The sequence below is a fragment of the Trachemys scripta genome, chromosome 3 (genome assembly GCF_013100865.1).
Source record: "Trachemys scripta elegans isolate TJP31775 chromosome 3, CAS_Tse_1.0, whole genome shotgun sequence".
Lineage (NCBI taxonomy): Eukaryota > Metazoa > Chordata > Testudines > Emydidae > Trachemys > Trachemys scripta.
In genome coordinates, this window is record NC_048300.1 from 147365471 (window position 1) to 147385786 (window position 20316).

Sequence of the window (20316 nt, forward strand, 5' to 3'; positions counted from 1 at the left end):
TCTGTAGTGGGTTCTGGACCCTTATAAACCTCGTACAAGCCCCTGGGCCGGACAAAGCTGCAATATTTGCTTTTTCATATGTTTGTTTACATTTGCTCACATTTAATCTTTTTAAAAACAACAATAAGTTTGAAGGAAATGTCAATCTCAGCTTTTAAGTGAGCTACAGCTATGATGTACTTTATTACATACTACTATTTTGAGTTGTTAATATCAGAGTAAAATATTTGTGATGCAGACTATCCCACTGCTGGATGGCTGCAGTTTAGAAGAGACCTAAGAGTTTCTTCATATTATCTAGGATTGTGCAGCTTACCTTTTCTCATCTCTTGTGGCAACTGAGAGGGTGAGTCTCCTCTGAAGAGCTGACAGAGTGCTGGATACCAGGGATAGTTAGGCAAGCCTGCTCACTCACTGCTTTCATACTTGAAAGGAAATGCTATTTCAGACTTCTCCTCCTACCCACAGGCACAGACATCCTGGTTAATTCCAAGGACTGGTAATCAATCCCTAAGATACTTCCTGAAATTTAAGCAATTTTTTTTTTGCTTAAAAGACACAATCTTTTTAACATGGAGGGAAGGGGAAAGGAGAAAGACCTAGAGCGAGAAATGTCCAGCAAAGTCAGTTCCATCATGGGATATATACCAGTGCTAACTGTTTTTTGTTAGAGAATATTTACGTCCTTCCAAGATTTATATGGTAAAACAACTAAGAGGACTGGCATACAGGAAATCATTGTTGGCATTCAGTTCCTCTCACATGCGTCTCTGTAGCACTATTAATTCTGTATTATGTTCCATGGATAATGAATATTTTAAGCTATGTTTATCTATTAGAAGTGTGTGTTGCAGCATTCTAAAATTAATTGCAATCTCCCAAAACAACATTATAAGTATATTCTCCATTCAGCATTTAGTTTTTGCAGTAAGTAAGTGATCTACCTCTATGTTTTCAAACAGGCAAAAAGACACATTTGTGCTATTGTTTTGACATCAGTGAATTCAGGCTTATGACAGAGGGCTGGCAACTACACTCAGCTTCCCAAGAACCTAGCGGGGAGGGCTAGCTCAGTGGTTTGAGCATTAGCCTGCTAAACCCAGAATTGTGAGCTCAATCCTTGAGGGGGCCACTTAGGGATCTGAGGCAAAATCAGTACTTGGTCCTGCTAGTGAAGGCAGGGGGCTGGACTCGATGACCTTTCAAGGTCCCTTCCAGTTCTAGGAGATAGGATATCTCCATTTAAAAATAAATAAATAAAAGAGCAGTCACTCCAAAGCTGTTCCACATGTGGCCTAGAAATGGAGTTCTGCTCTGAAAGATGTGTGTAAAAATGGTATTGGGGATTGTGCGTTTGTCTCAAAGTAAAAAGATGTTTTTTCTCCTAAATGCCAGCCCTGCAATCTCAACCTAGAGGCAGAGTAAAGCTGGGTTCTTTCTCATGCCTGCCCGCCCATATTAAAGTCAAATCAGTCCTTCAGTGATGCCCATACAAACTCATTGTCTTGCTGGGTTGTACAGGTGTAACTGACAGGAAATTAATACACAACTCTGTTGATGGTGCATAAGAAGAAATAGACTCCAGGTCCCACAGCCTTAGCTCTGTTGACTCTGCAGGGCTAACAGGAGTAGAGCGCTTATTTTTGTCACTAAAATGAGCAAGTTTGTTGAGGGAAGGTAGCATTCTGTAGTATCACTTTTCTGAGTAATAACAATTAATCAAGTACAATCAAACATTCAATCTTCCCATCCTCCCGTGTTCTGGGGTAACCATTTCTCACTCTATATGCTGGGCATAAGTTAACGGCTTCTGGAAACTAAATAAATAAATAAACAAAAACAATACTAAAGGTTCATCTACATTGAAAGTTAACTTTTCTTCCTGATCAGATTGGAAGCCAGCGCTCCCAATTGAGTTTCCTTCCAAAGTTAATTTTAAAATTTGAGGCACAGGGGGATGTATCTTAACATTACCCTCAGCCCATTAAAGAGTTACTATAAGGCAAGTATTTATAAATTCTTTCCATAATCAGGAATGTTTCCAGCTGGCTGAAATCACATAAAAAGAAAGGCAGCACCAGCCACTGCAGAGCTGGGGACAAATCCAAGTCCTACTGAAGAAATAAGCAGAGAGTTACTGGGCTCTTGGCTTTCTAGTTCTCACTAGCATCTCATGCTGCTCAACAGGGCGATATGTTCCTCCTTAGTCAACACCTTTGATAGAAGGGATGTTTTTTCAGCAATGCTTTTTAATAGGTGCTTGGTTGACTGATATCCCCATCATCATTTTATTTTAACTTAAGAGGAGCAAGACACACTGATGAGCTACTTAGACTCCTGGTCACTCTACAAAAGCTCCTGGGTATGCTGACTTCAGATTAAACTGATGACATAAGTCATAGAATGGTTTTTGGCTTCAGGTGTAGCATATCCATTGGTGTACTGTCTAATGACTTATACCCTCCTTCGTGAAGGCATTTTAACAAAGGCATTTTCTGGTTCCTCCTCATGAAGTTCAGCTCAAGCTTGAGTTCTGAAATGTACTCTTCCCAAACCTATTTCCCTCTGGTAAGGATCTGCCAGTCTTAGAGTGCTTTATGTGCTCTGTCCTTTGCTGATTGGTCTTCACAAATGTCAGCAGGTTAACAATGGCGGCTGGTGTAATTCCAGGAATGCGACTGACTGCTCCGATCTGTAGACAGAAACAGTAATAGATCAACTGGTTTCTGAAGCTTTCCAATGAGCCTTATTCCAGCCATTGATATCCAACTCCAGATAGAGACTAGACACCCGTACAAAGAGTCCCTTGGACAGATATGGAAGCATTTTGGTGCTTAGATGGGAGTCCATCACTGTTCCATCCCCATCCCTGACCCAGTGCCTCACCGTCTGGGGGCGGTTGGAATCTAGTTTCTCTCGCACTTCCTGGGACAACGATGCGTCAATGGCAAAGTAATCTAGGTCCTCCGGCAGCTGGAGAGCTTCATCTCGACGTACTTCCTCTATTTCCTGCTGCTGGCTGGCTACATGCCACTCATAAACAGCTGCAGTGGGAGTTGTGGGGGGCACAGAGAAAATAATAATAAAGATACAATACATTTACAGCACAGGTGCTCTTGCCCCCAGAACTAGGACTTCTGGGTGGGATTTTCAAAAGTACCTAAGAGAATTAAGCCTCTAACTACCAGGGACTAGGGAGCTTAACACCTGTAGGTGCTTTGGAAAGTTTCACCAATTCAGCTTGCAATGGGAATGAATAAACACAGACAATAATCCTCTCCCTCGAGGAGAGCCTGGTCCTCTGGGGCAGCTTGCAAGCCATTGGTGGAGTGGTATGGTTGGAAAAAACAGGACAGAATGAACAATGAGACAATTTCTCTCGCATCCCAAGAGTAGGAGAATAGGGGCCTCTCCAGGAGAGGGTTGGGGGCCAGAGATGAATGGGTCTACGCTCTGGTGACAATAATTCTTTCCCCACTCAAGTCCATGCAGAGATGACTGGGGTTTCTGCTCTGTGCTCCTTCACCACTGAATGAGCTCTAAAGTCATTGAGCAGATCTGGTTACAGAGGACTAGCAGACTCCTATACCTTCTATTTTCAGCCTCTCTGCCAGTTCTCTCCATTCAGCAAACTTTCTCAGGGGCTCTGGGATAGCTCTTGCCAAATGCTCCATGGTGACCTCTGGATATTGAAGGATGTCAAGGGCACTGTGAAAACAAGAACATGGTAGCAAGGCCAGCGAATTACCCAGAACAGGTTAACAGCTGTTCCTAGTGAGATCCGCTGAATTTAGCTTTGGCAAGGTCAGTTCAGAGATGAATGATCACAGAACCTATCCCCTTTTGCTGCCACCACCAGATGAGTAAGGGAGAGCAGCTCTTTGTTGAGAGGAGTGCACATTTGGGTAGGCAAATAGGGAGAAGGTGGCTAGATAATGGCATCTGAGGAACCTTGAAACTGGAAAGTACCTCACAAGGGAGTTTTCAGGTATTGACCTGTAAAACAACAAAAGGGAAGGTAAAGAAAGGGGAGACGAGGAGAGATGGAGAGACTAGGGCCACCGTGACCAAGAACTGCTACCATCTGGCCTAGCTGAAATGAGTTGGTGGTCTCAGTCTAGTTCCTAGGCCCACATTGTCCAACTATCACCTCCCTTGTCAGCAGTCTCAGTAGAGGCTCCAAGGGCTGACCAGTGCTAAAGAGTGGAGTGCCTTCACATAACCAGGGAGACAGTCGCTCCAGCGCAGGGCTGAGGCACATTGCATAGAAAATGCTACTTTGCCGCAGCCAGTGCTATACCGCTTCCATGGCTAAAGACAGGCTGTCCGTCTGCCACTACACCACCTCCCAGAATTAGATTTACTGAGTTTTAGAAAGCAGAGGAGAGAAAAGCAAAGGCCTCTTCTGCAGAAGTACACACTGGACAGACAAGAAAGGATCAGCTGTAGCCTTTACCTGGCAAGGGAGCTTCGACTGGTGCTTATGGAAGCCTCTGGAATCAGCCTGGCCCATTTGGTGGCGGTGAACTGAAGAGATTTTAGCACTGCTATTGCCTCCTCTAAAGTAGCCTTCATCTGAGATGTCTGTGCATATCGCTGTTGGGACACACAGCCAGCTTCCTCAAAACCTTCATAGAGAGAGTGTGTGTGAGCGAGAGAAGGTGCACAGACAGGGCTGTGAACATCACCAGGAGAAGCAACTGCCTACCTCGGAGGGTGAGCCTGCTGTCTGCGTTGTCGGGCCGTAGAGACATGCGGAATTCCACTCGGCTGGTGAACATGCGGTATGGTTCGTTGGTGCCCAGGGTAGTGAGGTCATCAATCAAGACTCCGATGTAGCCCTCTGTGCGGCTAATGATAAAAGGGGGCTTGCCACTGACACGCAGGCCAGCGTTGATCCCAGCAATCACTCCCTGCCAGACAGCAAAATGGTCACAGGAGCTGCTGCGAAGCCAGCACAATGGTGCTTCCCTGATCCACACATGTGGCCAAATATAAGCCACTAGATCTGTGTAGCACACTCCGTGTCACATGAGGTGTGTGACGGTCTGTGATGCTTTAACAGCCCTAGTGGTTTTATTCCCACACTGGGAAAAAAGAGGCTCTCCACATCCCTTCCAGAGCTCTGAGAATCCCCTCCTTCTTCTCCCCCAACTGAAAGCAGTGTGTCATAGTGACTATCTTTCAACCTGAATGCTAGGCCAGACTGCTTGAAGCTAGTCATCATTGTTACTTAATCAATTCAGAGGGACTAACTGGCGATGCGATCCTACCTGTCTGTATATCTGTCTGTCTGTCTCCTGAGAAGAATTCTTTTTCTGCAGATCTTCCAGATTAGTTAGTCCTTGCTACCAATAATCACACCTGGCACCAGGGAACTAGCCTCTTGGGCTGACATTAGGATTCCTTGGTATTTTTAAAAACTAAGTTGTAGGAAAGCTGTTCCTGAGAATAGCAGGGCCTTTACTACTGAATGCTCTGACGGCCATGTGCGCATAATCCCAGATCATATCCACAACTCAGGCAGTGCCCAGCTGGGAACAGCACTGGGATCATGTGCAGGAGGAAGAAGAGCGACAAGGCAGCAACTGTCTGACACAGTAATATATGGTTTGCAGTGCTGTTCAGTACCACTAGATTGTTTTGTTTTTTTAATGTCAGTGCTTCTCCACTCATAGTCCAGTGCTGCAGTTGCTGATTGGGGTCAGAGTTCTAAGACATCGTCAGTCAATGTAGCCATTGGAGACTTTTCACATGTGCTTCCAGTCATGCCCATCAGGAGTGCAGTCTCCACACTGCCCATTTGGCGGTGTCTACACTAACTAATATTTTTTATTTATTTATTTATTTATTTTATATTATTTATTTAAACAGACTTTGTAGCTGTAATGCATCACTGATGCGACTCCAGCAGTGGTAATCAAGGTTGCAGGCAGGATGCAGGCAAGCTGTGAGTAGTGTTGGATGACACAGTGGCAAAGCTGTTCTCTGTCTGCACTACACTGTTACTGCTATTGGGGGCTGCACTGGAGGTGAATTACATCTACCAGGCTTGCTAGTTCAGAGAAGGCCTTTCAGGTTATATCCATTCCCCTTCTGAGTGTGGAACATGCACTCCCAGATCTGCTCACCTGGGCTGCAGCTTCTTCATAGCCCGTGGTGCCATTTATCTGTCCTGCAAAGAAGAGTCGCTGAACAAGACGGGACTCAAGGGAAGCACTGAGCTGACGGGGGTCCAGAAAGTCATACTGAACCCCATAGCCTATTATAAGCAAACCAGACAGACAAAAATCAGTCATCCATCAGGGGAAGAAATTCAAACACCCCTGCCTCATTTCACAGAATAAAGGTGTCAGAATTCCCACTGACAGCTCAGCATGATACAACACCTCCCCATAGCCGCCGCCGCCCCCCCCCCCCCCCAAAGTGCAATGGCATATAGGTTTTTTCACACCCTCAGCCTCCGGGTACAATAGGGGTCATATTTCCAGATGCCTTTGCAATGTAGATGTAATGTAGACTCCCCTCCACCCCCTTCAATGGAAAGCTGGTCTGGAAAGGGCCAGCTCACACTGGTTGGAGTGATCTGGCCCTCACTCACCTGGCTGCACCATCTTGGCTTTCTCCAAGCCAGGGATGCATGCAATCACCTGCTCCTGGAGCTCCGGCGGCAGAGTCATTGACATCCCTTGGGGGTAGATGATGTTGGAATCCAGACCCTCAGGCTCCAGCCACAGCTGATGAATGCGGTTTGGAAAGCGCAGAACTTTGGATTCAAGCGAGGGACAGTATCTGCAACAGGGAATATCCATCAGAACAAGAGTGCTGACCTGGAGAGAAGCAATCTCTGACAACAGCCCTCCCAGAAGCTATAAAAGGGAGACCCAGAGGGCTTCAGATGAGCAGTCAGATCACTACACACAGATCTCTCCAGGATGCCCATACTCACCGGGGCCCTCTTGTTGTCTCCCGTACATGGTTGTTCAGGTGAAGGTTATCGTGGATGATTTGCTCCACTTTGGCATTGGTGAAAGTTTGATAGCATGAGAGCTGATCTTCTGGCTGACAGAGATCAAGAATCACTTGGATTTAATCCAACAATAATACTTTGCACTTATTTAATACTTATAATATTTAATACTAATAATACTTAGCACTTTTTATCTAAAGACCTCAAAAGGCTCTACAAACATTATCTAACATTCATAATAGCACTGAAAGGGGGGTAGTGTTGTCATCCCCACTGCACAGATGTTCAGTGATGTTAAATAACAAGCTGAAGAGTGAGTCAGTGGCAGAGAGTAGTAAAACTTTGGGAGCCTTGAAACCATGTTCTCTGCTCTAATCAATACACTACCCACCCAATTACAGCACAGATATCCCAAGGAAGGTGATAGATATGGGGTGGCGGTTCGTGGCCTTAGCCTTCCTAGCTAATTCAGAGAAGTTGAATTCTGAGCCATCAAGGCGAGGTAACTCGATACCCTCTGATTGCATGGGTCAAACACTGACAAGACCACTTCCTCAGCCAGCAGACCCCACCCACACACTGCCTTGATGGTACTGATCACAGCAATATAGGGATCACTGAGAGCACTCTCCCAGCTCACCCCAACTGCACGTGTATTGTCAGCATTCAATCCCACCTTGATCCACACAGCCTCACTGAGGAAGCTGAATGGCACAGGAGGGTTGTCAGCCATGTGTCTCTCCAGAACGCTGAAGTCAATAGAGTCTTTGGCCAGTCGAGGTGGGGTCCCAGTCTTCAGCCTTCCCACAGCAAATCCCAGTTTCTCCAAGGTCTGAGCCAGCCCAATGGAGGGCTGATCCCCTAATCGCCCAGCGGGATGCATCTTTAATCCGATGAAGACCATCCCCCTCAGAAACGTGCCCGTAGTCAGGATGACACTCCCAGCGTGGACTCTGCTTCCATCCCCTGGAATACAATCATGTTTCTGGTGCTGTTACCTAGCACCAGCCCACATTCTCCACTGAATTTCCGTGTGCCTCTTGTCAATACAGAGAAAACTAATGGAGACACAAAACCAGGTGCAATTTAACCTTCCCAGTACTCTGTCTCACCCTCATCTGAGGGGATGAGAGCGAGTGCCAGTGACCAGAGCAAAGCCCAATTGTTACCCGAAATTGGGCCAGCTAGTAAGCTTAGGGAGGACTAATGACCCACCAGAATTTGGCAGAAAGCAGCACATTTATTATACTGATAGCTAAGCTCAAAGGAAGGGGGAGTGGTTACACTCACACTCGCATACTCATGCTCCCAGGACAGGCACGGCACTGGAGATGTCAGGATCCTTGAAGATAAGTGCCCCACAGTGCAGCAATGGACGGTGCGACTGAGAGAAGTCTTTCCGAGGCACAATGAAATGCAACGCAGTGAACCACTGGCCAGGCGGTCCCGGGCGAAGGGCCTTCACGGGAGGTACAACCTTGTGAGTGCCTCCTTGAGCACATGGCCCCTTCCCCTTTTAAGGACCTGCTCCTCATGGCCTGAGACTAGAGATGACTTGGCCGCATCTGGTTGGTCACACTCCACCTCGGGCAGTGTCCATGCACTGGGTGTGTGATCGCTGCCTAATCAGAGTCTCAGACACCTTATCTACCTGGAAGCTCTTCTGATCTTCCAAGTGTTCAACCAGCCCATTCATCCCACAAACATTCCAGGAGGGAGAGGAAGGGGGAAAGCCACTTCACAGGTATTCAGAGAGGAAGAGGAGACAAAAAAAAAAAGGGCGGGGGGGAGGGAAGTATAACAAACTCAAAATACTCAACAGTATTTTGAGTATACAGGTTATACATAGCATAGTTATACAGAGCATAGATCACTGCCGCTCCTACAACACAATAAGTTGCGGACCCACATTTCAATGACGTGTGACAATGAAATGAAAGAGACCCTTTCCTTCCCCACCAAGAACTAATGACAGAGACAGCTGGAGGGTCCTTGAGTGTTTAGAATTTCTTTTTGATAGGAAGAATTAAGATTTTATCTACAGATTTTAGGTCCTCATCAGTAAAGTGACAGAGGAAACACAAGAACTTACAAACATGAAACAGTTAAAGTAAAAGGCCTCATCAGTGCAAAGCTGCTTATTTTCGTGTTACTATAGGGAAAGGTGTTGGTCTGGCAGCAATGGTGTCTGAAGTTCTTCTACTGAGATAGGATGACAACCAGATAACCACAAAATAAGCATTACGAACAATTTCTTCTACACTTCTCTCATGCCTGATGGCTACCCTGAAAAGCCCACTTCTAGGGACCAGTTCCATGCAGTTCTCCATCTTCATGAGACTGTCAGCAAGGGAGTCAGTTGGTGCTATGTGTGATGGTGATGGCTGTAATGTGGATAACATTCACTAGAAACTGTACTAAGAAAAATATACTCTTTTTCACAAGTCAAACACTAGTTAGACGGAAAGGAGTTTGTATTCGGCACACCTGATTAACCCAACAAAAATCTTCTCATATAGCCTCGGACATATTCTGAACGACTGATCTAGAGATAAACCTTTGCAAATCTGTTCCCCAAATCACCTAGTTCTCACACCCGCCACTGTGACAGCTGGTTTGTTTCACACATACTCAACCTAAAGCAGATTAACGAAAGACTCCTTATCCTTTTACCAGTCCCGACTTCGAGCACAAGTCAACTTGAGGAATCAGACATGTTTACTCTCATGGTCCCACTTAGGGCCAAGACATAACCAACCCAGTGAAGCACCTTGAGCTTCCAGTACGTACCTAGAATGACTCCACTGACTTGGCATTTCCCAGGTCGGTCTGGCTCTGGTTCCGTCAGGAGAAGATCCTCCACAGATGCCTCATGAACAGTCAGCAGTGGAGTGTTAAGGATTTCTTTCTGCCACGAAAAAAGGAAGTATTGAGTGTCCATACATCACTAAGATGGGCCTACCGTCCCCTCAAAATAACATCTCAGAACCTCTTCCCCAAAACATTCAGCAACAGCCTCCCTCCTGCATACACAGAGCTTCCTTTCCTTCACCCCATTGCTTTCCCACTCTGTCATCAGGTCATTTCACTGTACTTGTGATCCAACTCGCTGTCCAGGACATCCAATTACTGCACTGTTTGGGATTTATTAAATGGAAATGAAGGACTAATAGATTTTAAGTCCAGAAGAAACAATTAGATCATCTATTCAGATCTCCTGTACAACACAGGTCATACATTTTTTAGCCAGTTACCTTGCATTGAGCTCAATAACTTGTGTTTGACAAAAGTATCTCGCAGAAAGGCTTCCAGTCTTGAAGACTTAAGAGATGGAGGACCCCTCATTTCCCATTCCCTAGTGGTTAATCACGTTCACTGTTAAAAAACTGTGCCTTATTTCCAATTTGAATTTGTCTGGTTTCAGTTTCCAGCCATTGATTCTTGTCATGTCTTTCCCAGCTAGATTAAAGAGCCATTTAGTACCTAGTATTTTCTCCCCACAAAGCTACTTGTACACCATAATTAAGTCGCCTCTAGATTTTTTTTTTTTTATAAGCTAAACAAATTGAGCTCTTTCAGTCTCACATTGTAAGACACGGTTTCCAGCCTCAAATTAGTTTTGTCTTTTCTCTGCACCCTCTCAATTTTTCAACATCCTTTAAAAAATGCGGACACCAGAACAATGGTGGGTTATTTGTTTCTCTAATTAGACCCAAGTTTTACTTCTCTCCCATTTCCCTTGACCCAGTCAAAAATTTCCCTGTCCCATTTTGCCCCATTACTTCTCTTCTCCCCCGCCATGTCATTCTCACCTGCATGTTTTCTTTATAGAGTTTCCTATCAATCTGGGCTCGGAGACCCCACACAGCAGGCCCCTTACGCCGGTTTAGCACCTTGTAATGAACTCCAGACTGATCACAGATCCGAGCGCACAGCCCGTCCAGGGCATCTACCTCTCTCATGAGATGCCCCTTTCCAATGCCACCGAAGGAAGGGTTACATGACATTTGCCCTAGATAAAACACAAGAGAGCCTTTTATCATCAGCTAATGGCAGCCTTACATTTTCTGAACCCTAGCATTTATTACTACTGTTTAACAAGAAGGTAGCTCAAGGCCACAATATCAGAACTGGCCATTAGACCAGGGATCCTGGCTCCTAGCCTCATACTCATTCTATACGTCTATGCTGCTTCTGAGACATCACAGAAACTACTAAAAGGTTAGTTACATATTGCTATGTGGCCACAGAATCCACTGGGTTCTGCCACACATGCAAAGCTGCTAGGGGAAACGGACTGTGTGTGCCACAAGTATGGCGGTGAAGCTCAGCTGTTTCTCATATACATCATAGAAAGACAATGTAGTCACTGAAGCTTCAAGCCAAGGACAGTGTTTCAATGACAGCTAGCTAGTTAGACACTCAACCTGAGCTCTGGTCTACACTACAGATTTACATTGGTATGACTGTGTCACACAGGGGTGTGAAAAATCCACACCCCATGTGCAACGTTTGTTATGCCAACCCCTCCCCCCGCCCGACTGGTGTAGACAGCGCTGTCAGCGGAAAGCTTCTCTTGTTGATATAGCTGCCACCTCTTGGGGAGGTAAATTAAACTACACTGATGGTAGAGCTCTCTTCTGTCAGAGTAAGAGCATCTTCATATTAGCATTACAGGAGCACAGCTGCATCAGTGCAGAGTTTTAAGTGTAGACCTGCCTGCTCCTAAGACAGAAGTAATTCTAGTTGAGTGAAGGACATAAGAAGGACATCTCAGAGCAAGGAGAGGCATCGACCTTTTGTGATTATGGCCACATCTACGTTATGGGTGCTACAGCACTGTAGCTATGCCATTATAGCAGTATAGAGTAGATACATCCTAGAGACTGATGAAAGGGTTTTTTCCAGTGCTTTACGAACTCCACCTCCCAAGCAGTGGTAGCTAGTTTTTGGAAGCATTCTTCCTTCCACCTTGGAGCGTCTGGGGGAAAGGGCGAGGGGGGCATAGATCAGCCTCGGGGTGTGAATTTTCCACCCCCAAGCGATGCAGCTATGTCGATCTAAGTTTTACGTGTAAACCAGGCCTAGGGCTTGTAATGGACGAGTCCTGCTGGACCCTAGATGTGTCCAGCTGTCCCACAGCACCGGTGGCCAGGAATGCTCTCCCCGGCTCGGTGGCTGTGACCCTTTAGGCGCCCTACGATCAGCCGGGGGCTGCGAGTCTCTGCGCCGGGCGCTACCCGCGAGCCCACACGCCGCAGAGGGGGGCACAGCGCAGCTGGAGCGGCTGACGGGCTCCGGAGGACGCGGTTACCGATGGTGTCGGCCTTGTGCGTGACGAGCAGCGTCCGGACCCCGCTCCGAGCCGCCGCTGCCGCCGCCTCCGTCCCGGCGTGGCCCCCGCCGATAACGAGAACATCCCAGCGAGGCGCGGTGCCGTCGCTCCCCGCGCGCCGGCGCCAGGGCATCGGGGCGGACGGCAGCGCGCGGCGGCGGCGGAGCAGGAACATGGGGGCGGCTCTGAGACCTCGGGGGCTTCCCCGCTGTCACGTCGCGGGTGGGAGGCGGCGAGGCCCGGGGTCAGCGGAAGAATGAACCGCGGACCCGGCATTCCACGCGCCCCCTGGTCGCCGCCATGTCTGCGGTCTCCTGGCCCCGCCCCTGGAAGGTCGCCGACAACGAGAGGGCGGAGCACGAAGTCAGCACCATCGCGGCGACCGAGGCGCAGCAAGCGCGCCCCGTCTGCACTGGAGGACTGAGGGGATAGGCACCGCGGCCTCCCCCGTCCGCGGAATTTCCGAGGCTGCGAGTCACGTGCCCGGCCCCGCTTGCGTGCGGCCCCGGGGAGGGAGAAGAGCCGAACCCCGCCCCTTTCACGCAGTGGCTGCCCTGCTGGCCGTGAGTGACGTCAGATGCTGCTTGCATCTGAAGAAGTGAGGTTCTGACCCAGGAAAGCTTATGCTCCCAGTACTTCTGTTAGTCTCAAAGGTGCCACAGGACCCTCTGTTGCTTTTTACAGATTCAGACTAACACGGCTACCCCTCTGATACTTGTCAGTGGCTGGTGTTTGTCGCTGGCCCGTCACGATTTCCCAGTCTGAGGCCCCAGGGGTAGCTCATTGGGAGAGATGGGGGGCGGTGGTTAGCCTGCCGCGCCTCGTCTCCTGCCCCCGGAGGAGCAATGGAGCTGCGATGGCTGGGGGGGCGCCCGCCCCGCCCCGGGCTGTCCCCATGGGGAGATGTGTGTCTCTGCGTTAAATGGGCACACAAACAGCCAGGTGTTTTTGGAATTTGGAAAAGCGCTGTACAGAATTCAGCTATGGGGCTGCTCTCTGCCGAGCCCTGAGGGAAGCTGTTGCTTTGTTCGTTGCTGGCCTGGTCTCTTTCCTTAGCAGATTAGAAATTGTAGGGCCTACCGTAAACAACAACTTAGTGTATGCAAAGCATTGTAAACGGTATTTGCAATATTTATGAATGCAAGCTATGAGGCAGAAACTCTACCATTGTTCCGCATAGCGCCTCCCCATCCTCAGCCCTGTTGTCACGGTTACACATAGCAAACATGTTTTCAAAACAAAATTTGCACTTCTCTACTTGAGCACAAACAGATCAGTCTATTGCCTGCTGATCCTATTTTTTCTCCGGCCTTCTCCTCTCTGTGGCCTAGTGTACGCTATGGAGTTACGTCCATAAGGCAGGTTATGTAAAGCTAATAATGTCTGTATCTACACTACCAGATCCCACTGCAGTAACTTGCCTGCTACATCGAATGAATTACTCCACCTTCACAAGAGGTTTAGTGCTTAATTCAATGTTGTTAGGTCGACTTAGAAGCAGTATAGACACTGCGTTGCTTATGTCGACCTAACTGGAAGCGTCCCACAATGCTCCACGGTGTTGGGGTTACTAGGCCTGCCTGAGCCAGAGTTCTTCCATGTTTAAACTCTGTCCTTCCATGTTTAACTCTAATCGACCTTAACAACCAAGGACAGGAATTGGAATGTTCATTTCAGGTACCAAACAATGATGATGAGGTTTGCATGTTTCTAGCAGGGGAAGGGGTAATAAACTAAGGGTAAACAGGACCAAATAACTGTTTAGGGAGAAGTTACTAACAAGCTAGATTTATAGCCCTAGAATGATTTAGTTGCTTAAATGTATAAACATGCCTTCGGTAGAGAGGGGTGGGGGAGTAGAGGAGGGGGGGGAGAGAGGGGGAGAGAGGGGGGCCTTAGTTGTAAAATGTATAAAGAAGAGAGAAACTGTTTTTGCTGGTGTGCTCTATTTGAGACTTGCCTGTCTCCTTGCACCACTTTGAGATCTCAAATAAACTTTGATTGTTTCTCCACCCCGGTATGTTTATTGGCATGAAGCACTCCGGGCAACGAACCCCACTGTTGCTGTCCTCGGGCCCCTGTGCCGGCAACAACGGTGACCGTTCTGGGAAACATTTTCAACTCTGCTGCACAGCAGCCAGATACACAGGAAACACCTTCCTGTTAAAGGACTGTGAACTTTTAAATTTCCAAGAGCTCACCTGCACAACTGATCATGGTGGCTCCACAATGTAAATGTACTGTAGCCGGGAGTACACAAGAGGTGGTGGATCTTCTTAGTCTGTGGGGAGAAGAGGCTGTGCAGGCACAGCTCCAATCCAGCCATAGAAACGTAGACATCTATGAGCAGATTGCACAGGGCATGAGGGAGAAGGGCCACACCAGAGACATGCAACTGTGCCATGTGAAAATCAAGGAACTGCAGCAAGCGTACCAGAAGGCAAGGGAGGTGGACAGTTGCTCTTTTGCAGCACTGCAGACATGCCACTTCTACAAGGAGATGGATGAGAATGCGATTCTTGGATGAGGAAGAGGAGGAGGACAATGGGAAAAAGACGGTTACTCACCGTTGTAACTGTTGTTCTTCGAGATGTGTTGCTCATATCCAATCCATTAGGTGTGCGCGCGCCGCGTGCACGATCGTCGGAAGATTTTCTACCCTAGCAACACCGGCGGGTCGGCTGTGGAGCCCCCTAGAGTGGCGCCTTCATGGCGCTGAATATATACCCCAGCCGACCCGGCGNAATCTTCCGACGATCGTGCACGCGGCGCGCGCACACCTAATGGAATGGATATGAGCAAGCACTCGAAGAAGAAGTACTGTACTTCATAAGAACATAAGAACAGCTGTACTGGGTCAGACCAAAGGTCCATCTAGCCCAGTATCCTGTCTACTGATAGTGGCCAATGCCAGGTGCCCCTTAGGGAGTGAACCTAACAGGTAATGATCAAGTGATCTATCTCCTGCCATCCATCTCCACCCTCTGACAAACAGACGCTAGGGACACCATTCCTTACCCACCCTGGCTAATAGCCATTAATGGACTTAACTTCCATGAATATATCCAGTTCTCTTTTAAACGCTGTTATAATACTAGCCTTCTTAACCTCCTCAGGCAAGGAGTTCCACAAGTTGACTGTGCGCTGTGTGAAGAAGAACTTCCTTTTATTTGTTTTAAACCTGCTGCCCATTAATTTCATTTGGTGGCCCCCTAGTTCTTGAATTATGGGACTAAGTAAATAACTTTTCCTTATCTACTTTCTCCACATCACTCATGATTTTATATACCTTTATCATATTCCCCCTTAGTCTCCTCTTTTCCAAGCTGAAAAGTCCTAGCCTCTTTAATCTCTCCTCATATGGGACCCGTTCCAAACCCCTAATCATTTTAGTTGCCCTTCTCTGAACCTTTTCTAGTGCCAGTATATCTTTTTTGAGATGAGGAGACCACATCTGTACGCAGTATTCAAGATGGGGCGTACCATCGATTTATATAAGGGCAATAATATATTCTCCGTCTTATTCTCTATCCCCTTTTTAATGATTCCTAACATCCTGTTTGCTTTTTTGACCGCCTCTGCACACTGCATGGATGTCTTCAGAGAACTATCCACAATGACTCCAAGATCTTTTTCCTGATTCGTTGTAGCTAAATTAGCCCCCATCATATTGTATGTATAGTTGGGGTTATTTTTTCCAATGTGCATTACTTTACATTTATGCACATTAAATTTCATTTGCCTTTTTGTTGCCCAATCACTTAATTTTGTGAGATCTTCAAAAAAGGATCTGGGGATTATAGTGGATCACAAATTAAATGAGTCAGCAATGTAATACTGTTGCAAAAGAAGTGAACATCATTCTGGGATGTATTAGCAGGAGTGTTGTAAGCAAGACACAAAAAGTAATTCTTCCACTCTACTCAGCACTGATAAGGCCTTAACTGGTATTATGCCCAGTTCTGGGCACCACACGTCGGGAAAGATGTGAACATATTGGAGAAAATCCAGAGAGAATAACAAAAATGATGAAAGGTCAAGAAAATATAACTATGAGGAAAGACTGAATAAATTCGGATTGTTTAGTCTGTAGAAGAAAAATGGAGATGTGGAGGAAGGGCATGATAACCATCTTCAAGTACGTAAAATGTTGTTATAAAGAGGAGTGTGATAAATCGTTCTCTTTATCCACTGAGAATAGGACAAGAAGTAGTGGACTTAAATTGCAGCAAGGGAGATTTAGGCCTTGTCTACTCTGCCACTTTACAGAGCTGAAACTTTCTCACCCAGGAGGGTGAAAAAACACCCCCCCCCCCCGAGCGATGCAAGTTTCAGCGCTGGTAGCTACTCGCCTCGTGAGGGTGGGTTTTTTACAGCGCTGGGAGAGCTCTCTCCCAGTGCTGGTGCCACGACTACACAGCTACGTTAAAGTAGCTTTAACATTGGTAGTGAAGACATATCCTTAGATTAGATATTTGGAAAACTGTCCTAACTGTAAGGGTAGGTAAGTACTGGAACAAATTACCTCAGGAGGTTGTGGAATCTCTGTCACTATAGGTTTTTAAGAACAGGTTAGACAAACACCTGTCAGGGATGGCTTAGATCAGTGGTCACCAACCAGTCGATCACGATCCTGGAGAGTTTCCAAGTCAATCACAATCTCCGGCCAGTAAAAGTCCAGCGATGCAGCGGGGCTAAGGCAGGCTCCCTGCCTGCCCTGGCCCCACGCTGCTCCTGGAAGCAGCCAGCACACTCCTGCAGCCCAGGAGGTGGAGGAGGGCAGGGGTCTCTGCGTGCAGCTCATGCTTGCAAGCAGCGCCCCTTCAGCTCCCATTGGCTGGGAATGGGGAACTGTGGCCAATGGGAGCTGTGGAAGTGGTGCCTGCAGAGAGGGGCAGTGCGCAGAGCCATGTGCCCCCCCCCCGGGACCGCTGGGGCGCTTTGGCCCTTCCAGGAGTGGCGTGGGCAGGCAGAGAGCTCTTCATACCCTCTCCTGCACCCCAGCACTCTGCCCCAGCCCGGAGATCCTCCTGCCCCCAAACTCCCTCCCAGAGCTCGCACCCTGAGCCCCCTCTTGCACTCCAACCCTCTGCCCCAGGCTCAGCCCGGAGCCCCCTCCCACACTCCTAACCCCTCAACCCCAGCCCAGAGCCCACACCCCCTCCAGAACCCCAACCCCTTGCCCCAGTCCAGTGAAAATGAGTGAGGGTGGGGGAGAGCAAGCGATGGGGGGGGGGGATGAAGTGGGGGTGGGCTTTGAGGAAGGGACAGGGTAGATCCTGGGTTGCACTTAATAAAAAAAGTGATCTTGTGCATAAAAAGATAGGAGACCAATGGTTTAGATAATACTTAATCCTGCCTCAGTGCAGGGGACTGGACTAGATGACCTGTCAAGGTCCCTGCCAGTCCTATAATTCTATGATTTTACGAGTGCTCCATTACTTCACGTCTTCTCTTTGGACTTCAAAAATCAAAAGTGGGCTACACCTGGACTATATAAAATTTTTAAAATGTTCAACACAGGTAAAAGGCCTGATGATTAATAGTGTGCTGGGGAAAAACTCCTGCAATCTCCTATGGTTGCCCTGACTGACTTTGTCAAAAATAAGGCCACTTTACTTTTGAGTGAAAGTGTCCACACAGGTTTAAGGTGATGTAGTATGTGTGCATTAACTTCACACCTCTAGTTTCACACCATCTGCACATGCCCTTCATAAAGGATGAGAATAAGGGAAATGGTGGGGGTGGGAGCCCCTATTCATTCCTTTAGTTTAAAATGCTTTAAGTATTTTTAACTGACTCCCACACAATGGAAGGTGAGGGAGGAGGCTGCAGACATTCCGTTGTAAGTACCTCTGATGGCAAAGGAGCAGTTTTAGCCACACAATCAATAATCAGGGTTGTCAAGCTCTAAATGATAATGGTTAATTTAACATCTGAGTCAGCATTATAATCTGTGACCTCAGTGTTAAGAAAACATTTGTTTTTACCATGGGATAACTAGCATTAGCTATCTCCCTATGAAAACATAATGGAGACAAGGCACTTTAATTTCTCTGAAAGGCAACTAAGACAAAGGAATAACAGCTTAATTCAGTTTAAAAAATCCTTGATTTTGGCAGTACAGAGCAGTAAACTTGTTAAAATGAAGTACATCACTGAAATGTATCATAACAAAATATGCAATTAGAAGTATAAACAATTCAGTAAAAAAAATCAACATTTATGTATGCAACAAATGAAGTACAGTAGTAGAAAATCAAAGCATGCACTTCAGAGTTTGCAGGCTGGGGAATTACTTACAGAAACAAGGATTTTTAATAAGTTTTCAGTGACGCAGGGAAAGGGGAATCACATATTACTGGAAGTTGAAAACTAGTGAATGTTATAGGAATGAATAATCATTTTATGTATATGGAGTCTGAGAGGTAACAGTAAAATTATGAAGCTAGTGCACTCTAAAGGCTCAAGAACAAAAAGGCAAATTAGAAGAACCCCAAATGTTTGTATTTATTTATTTATATTTAATTACTTTTGGGTGTAAAACATGATATTTGAATACTTGTGGTTGTCACTCTATCTCAGGATTATATATTTATATTTAGTAAATAATACAGGAGACCTTTGCCTTTGAGAAGGATTTCATACAAGATAGTATAATGCCCTTTGGGCCAGATTTATAAAGGTATCTAGGCAACTAATGGCATTTTCAAAAGCATCTATATGCTTTCACTCTTTAAAAATCTGGCTTGTGATGAATATTTGGGAACAAAGTTCTACACACAAGTGGTGACGTGAAAAAGCAATAGGGTGCTGGATAGAGAGGCAAGTTAACTGTTGACAAAGGCAATCCCCATTGGTGGAGCAAAGGAAACTGAAGAAGTTTTGACACCAACCCAGGAAATCAGTCAGCCTTAAAGATACAAGAGACCAACGACTAAATGTGTGTATTAAAAAATTAAAAAACAACAAAAATTTAGAATTAAAAACTAATGCTGCCATACAAACAGGAAGTGCTCTACTAGGAACACTTTGAGATGTGATTGCTGAAGATGGTTGCAACTATTAATGTTTTCAATGACATTTGTTATTTAAAAAAAGCCCAATTAAATAGCACAATGGCATCCATCTGCACAATGATAACAAAGGTAAATGATGAAGTACGAAGAGTAATAAAAATAACACTTAAAAAAGTAACTAATGTAAAGGCGTGAAACTCCATTTACCATGGATGGCAAGAAAAATGCAGTCCAGATCAGGCAATGAGAACAGCAGCTAAGACAAATTGGCTATGAGTCTTTATACGGAAGTATAAAGTGATAAGGGATTCTTTTAAACACTAAACACATTTCTGAATCAAGTCTCCTTTAGCAGCTCAGCACAACCCACAATGAAGCGGGGTCTTGTCTAGCCACTTGGCTGCACTGTGCCTCTAACAACACAGCCCTGGGAAATGGGTGCTGAGTGGGTGGAGAAGAAAAGCCCTTCTGCCCCCTCAACACCCTATTTTGGCAGTCAGTGCATGTGGGTCACGCTGTATGAGGAGACTGTTACCCAGTGGCAGATTAGCCCACTGGGCCAATGGCACTGTACCCAGGGGCCCCAGCCAACTTGAGGGTCCTGGAAAAATGGGCACCCCCGCTCTGCCTGGTGCTCCTGCAAGACCCTGCTCCCCAGCCCTGCTCCCTGGCAGGAGTGCAGGGGGGACTGCCAATGGAAGGGGGGGAGGGACCCCCCACTTGCTCTGGCCTAGGGGCCCACAAAACAGTAATCTGCCATTGCTTACCCCTGTCCTAGCCCAGGGGTTCTCCTCTGCCCCTCTTTGAGAGTGCCTCAACCCCGGTCTGGACCAGGCTCCTCCCTGATTTGGCCCCTCTCCTGCCTCCACCTGTTTGACCCTCCTGTGCAATCAGTATCCCTGCTGCACTGGCTCTGTCCAGCCCACAGCCAATGCTGATGAGCCACAGTGTTTAAGGATACACCTCTTGCCCTCCCGGGCAGAGGGGGTCGG

General features: G+C 46.9%; 1 protein-coding gene across 1 annotated transcript; it reads right to left on the reverse strand.

Moving 5' to 3' along the window:
- Positions 1-537: 537 nt before the first annotated feature.
- On the reverse strand, positions 538-12480 carry MTO1 (mitochondrial tRNA translation optimization 1). Its single transcript, XM_034766203.1, has 12 exons — positions 12285-12480; positions 10783-10982; positions 9761-9878; positions 7647-7936; positions 6950-7062; positions 6602-6792; positions 6132-6262; positions 4709-4913; positions 4457-4628; positions 3590-3708; positions 2887-3044; positions 538-2692 (listed from the first exon to the last, which is right to left on the reverse strand). Exons 1-12 carry the CDS (start codon positions 12478-12480, stop codon positions 2516-2518), a joined length of 2070 nt encoding a protein of 689 aa, XP_034622094.1. The 3' UTR covers positions 538-2515.
- Between the last annotated feature and the right edge of the window lie 7836 nt (positions 12481-20316).

Bases quoted from the DNA above. Each gene is read 5' to 3' on its own strand.
- MTO1 (XM_034766203.1), bottom strand. From the start codon at position 12,480: ATGTTCCTGCTCCGCCGCCGCCGCGCGCTGCCGTCCGCCCCGATGCCC. The intron at 6,793-6,949 runs GTGAGTATGGGC...TCCCTGTTGCAG, and splicing joins GAGACAACAAGAGGGCCCCG to ATACTGTCCCTCGCTTGAAT. The intron at 3,045-3,589 runs GTATAGGAGTCT...CTCCCACTGCAG, and splicing joins AGAGAGGCTGAAAATAGAAG to CTGTTTATGAGTGGCATGTA.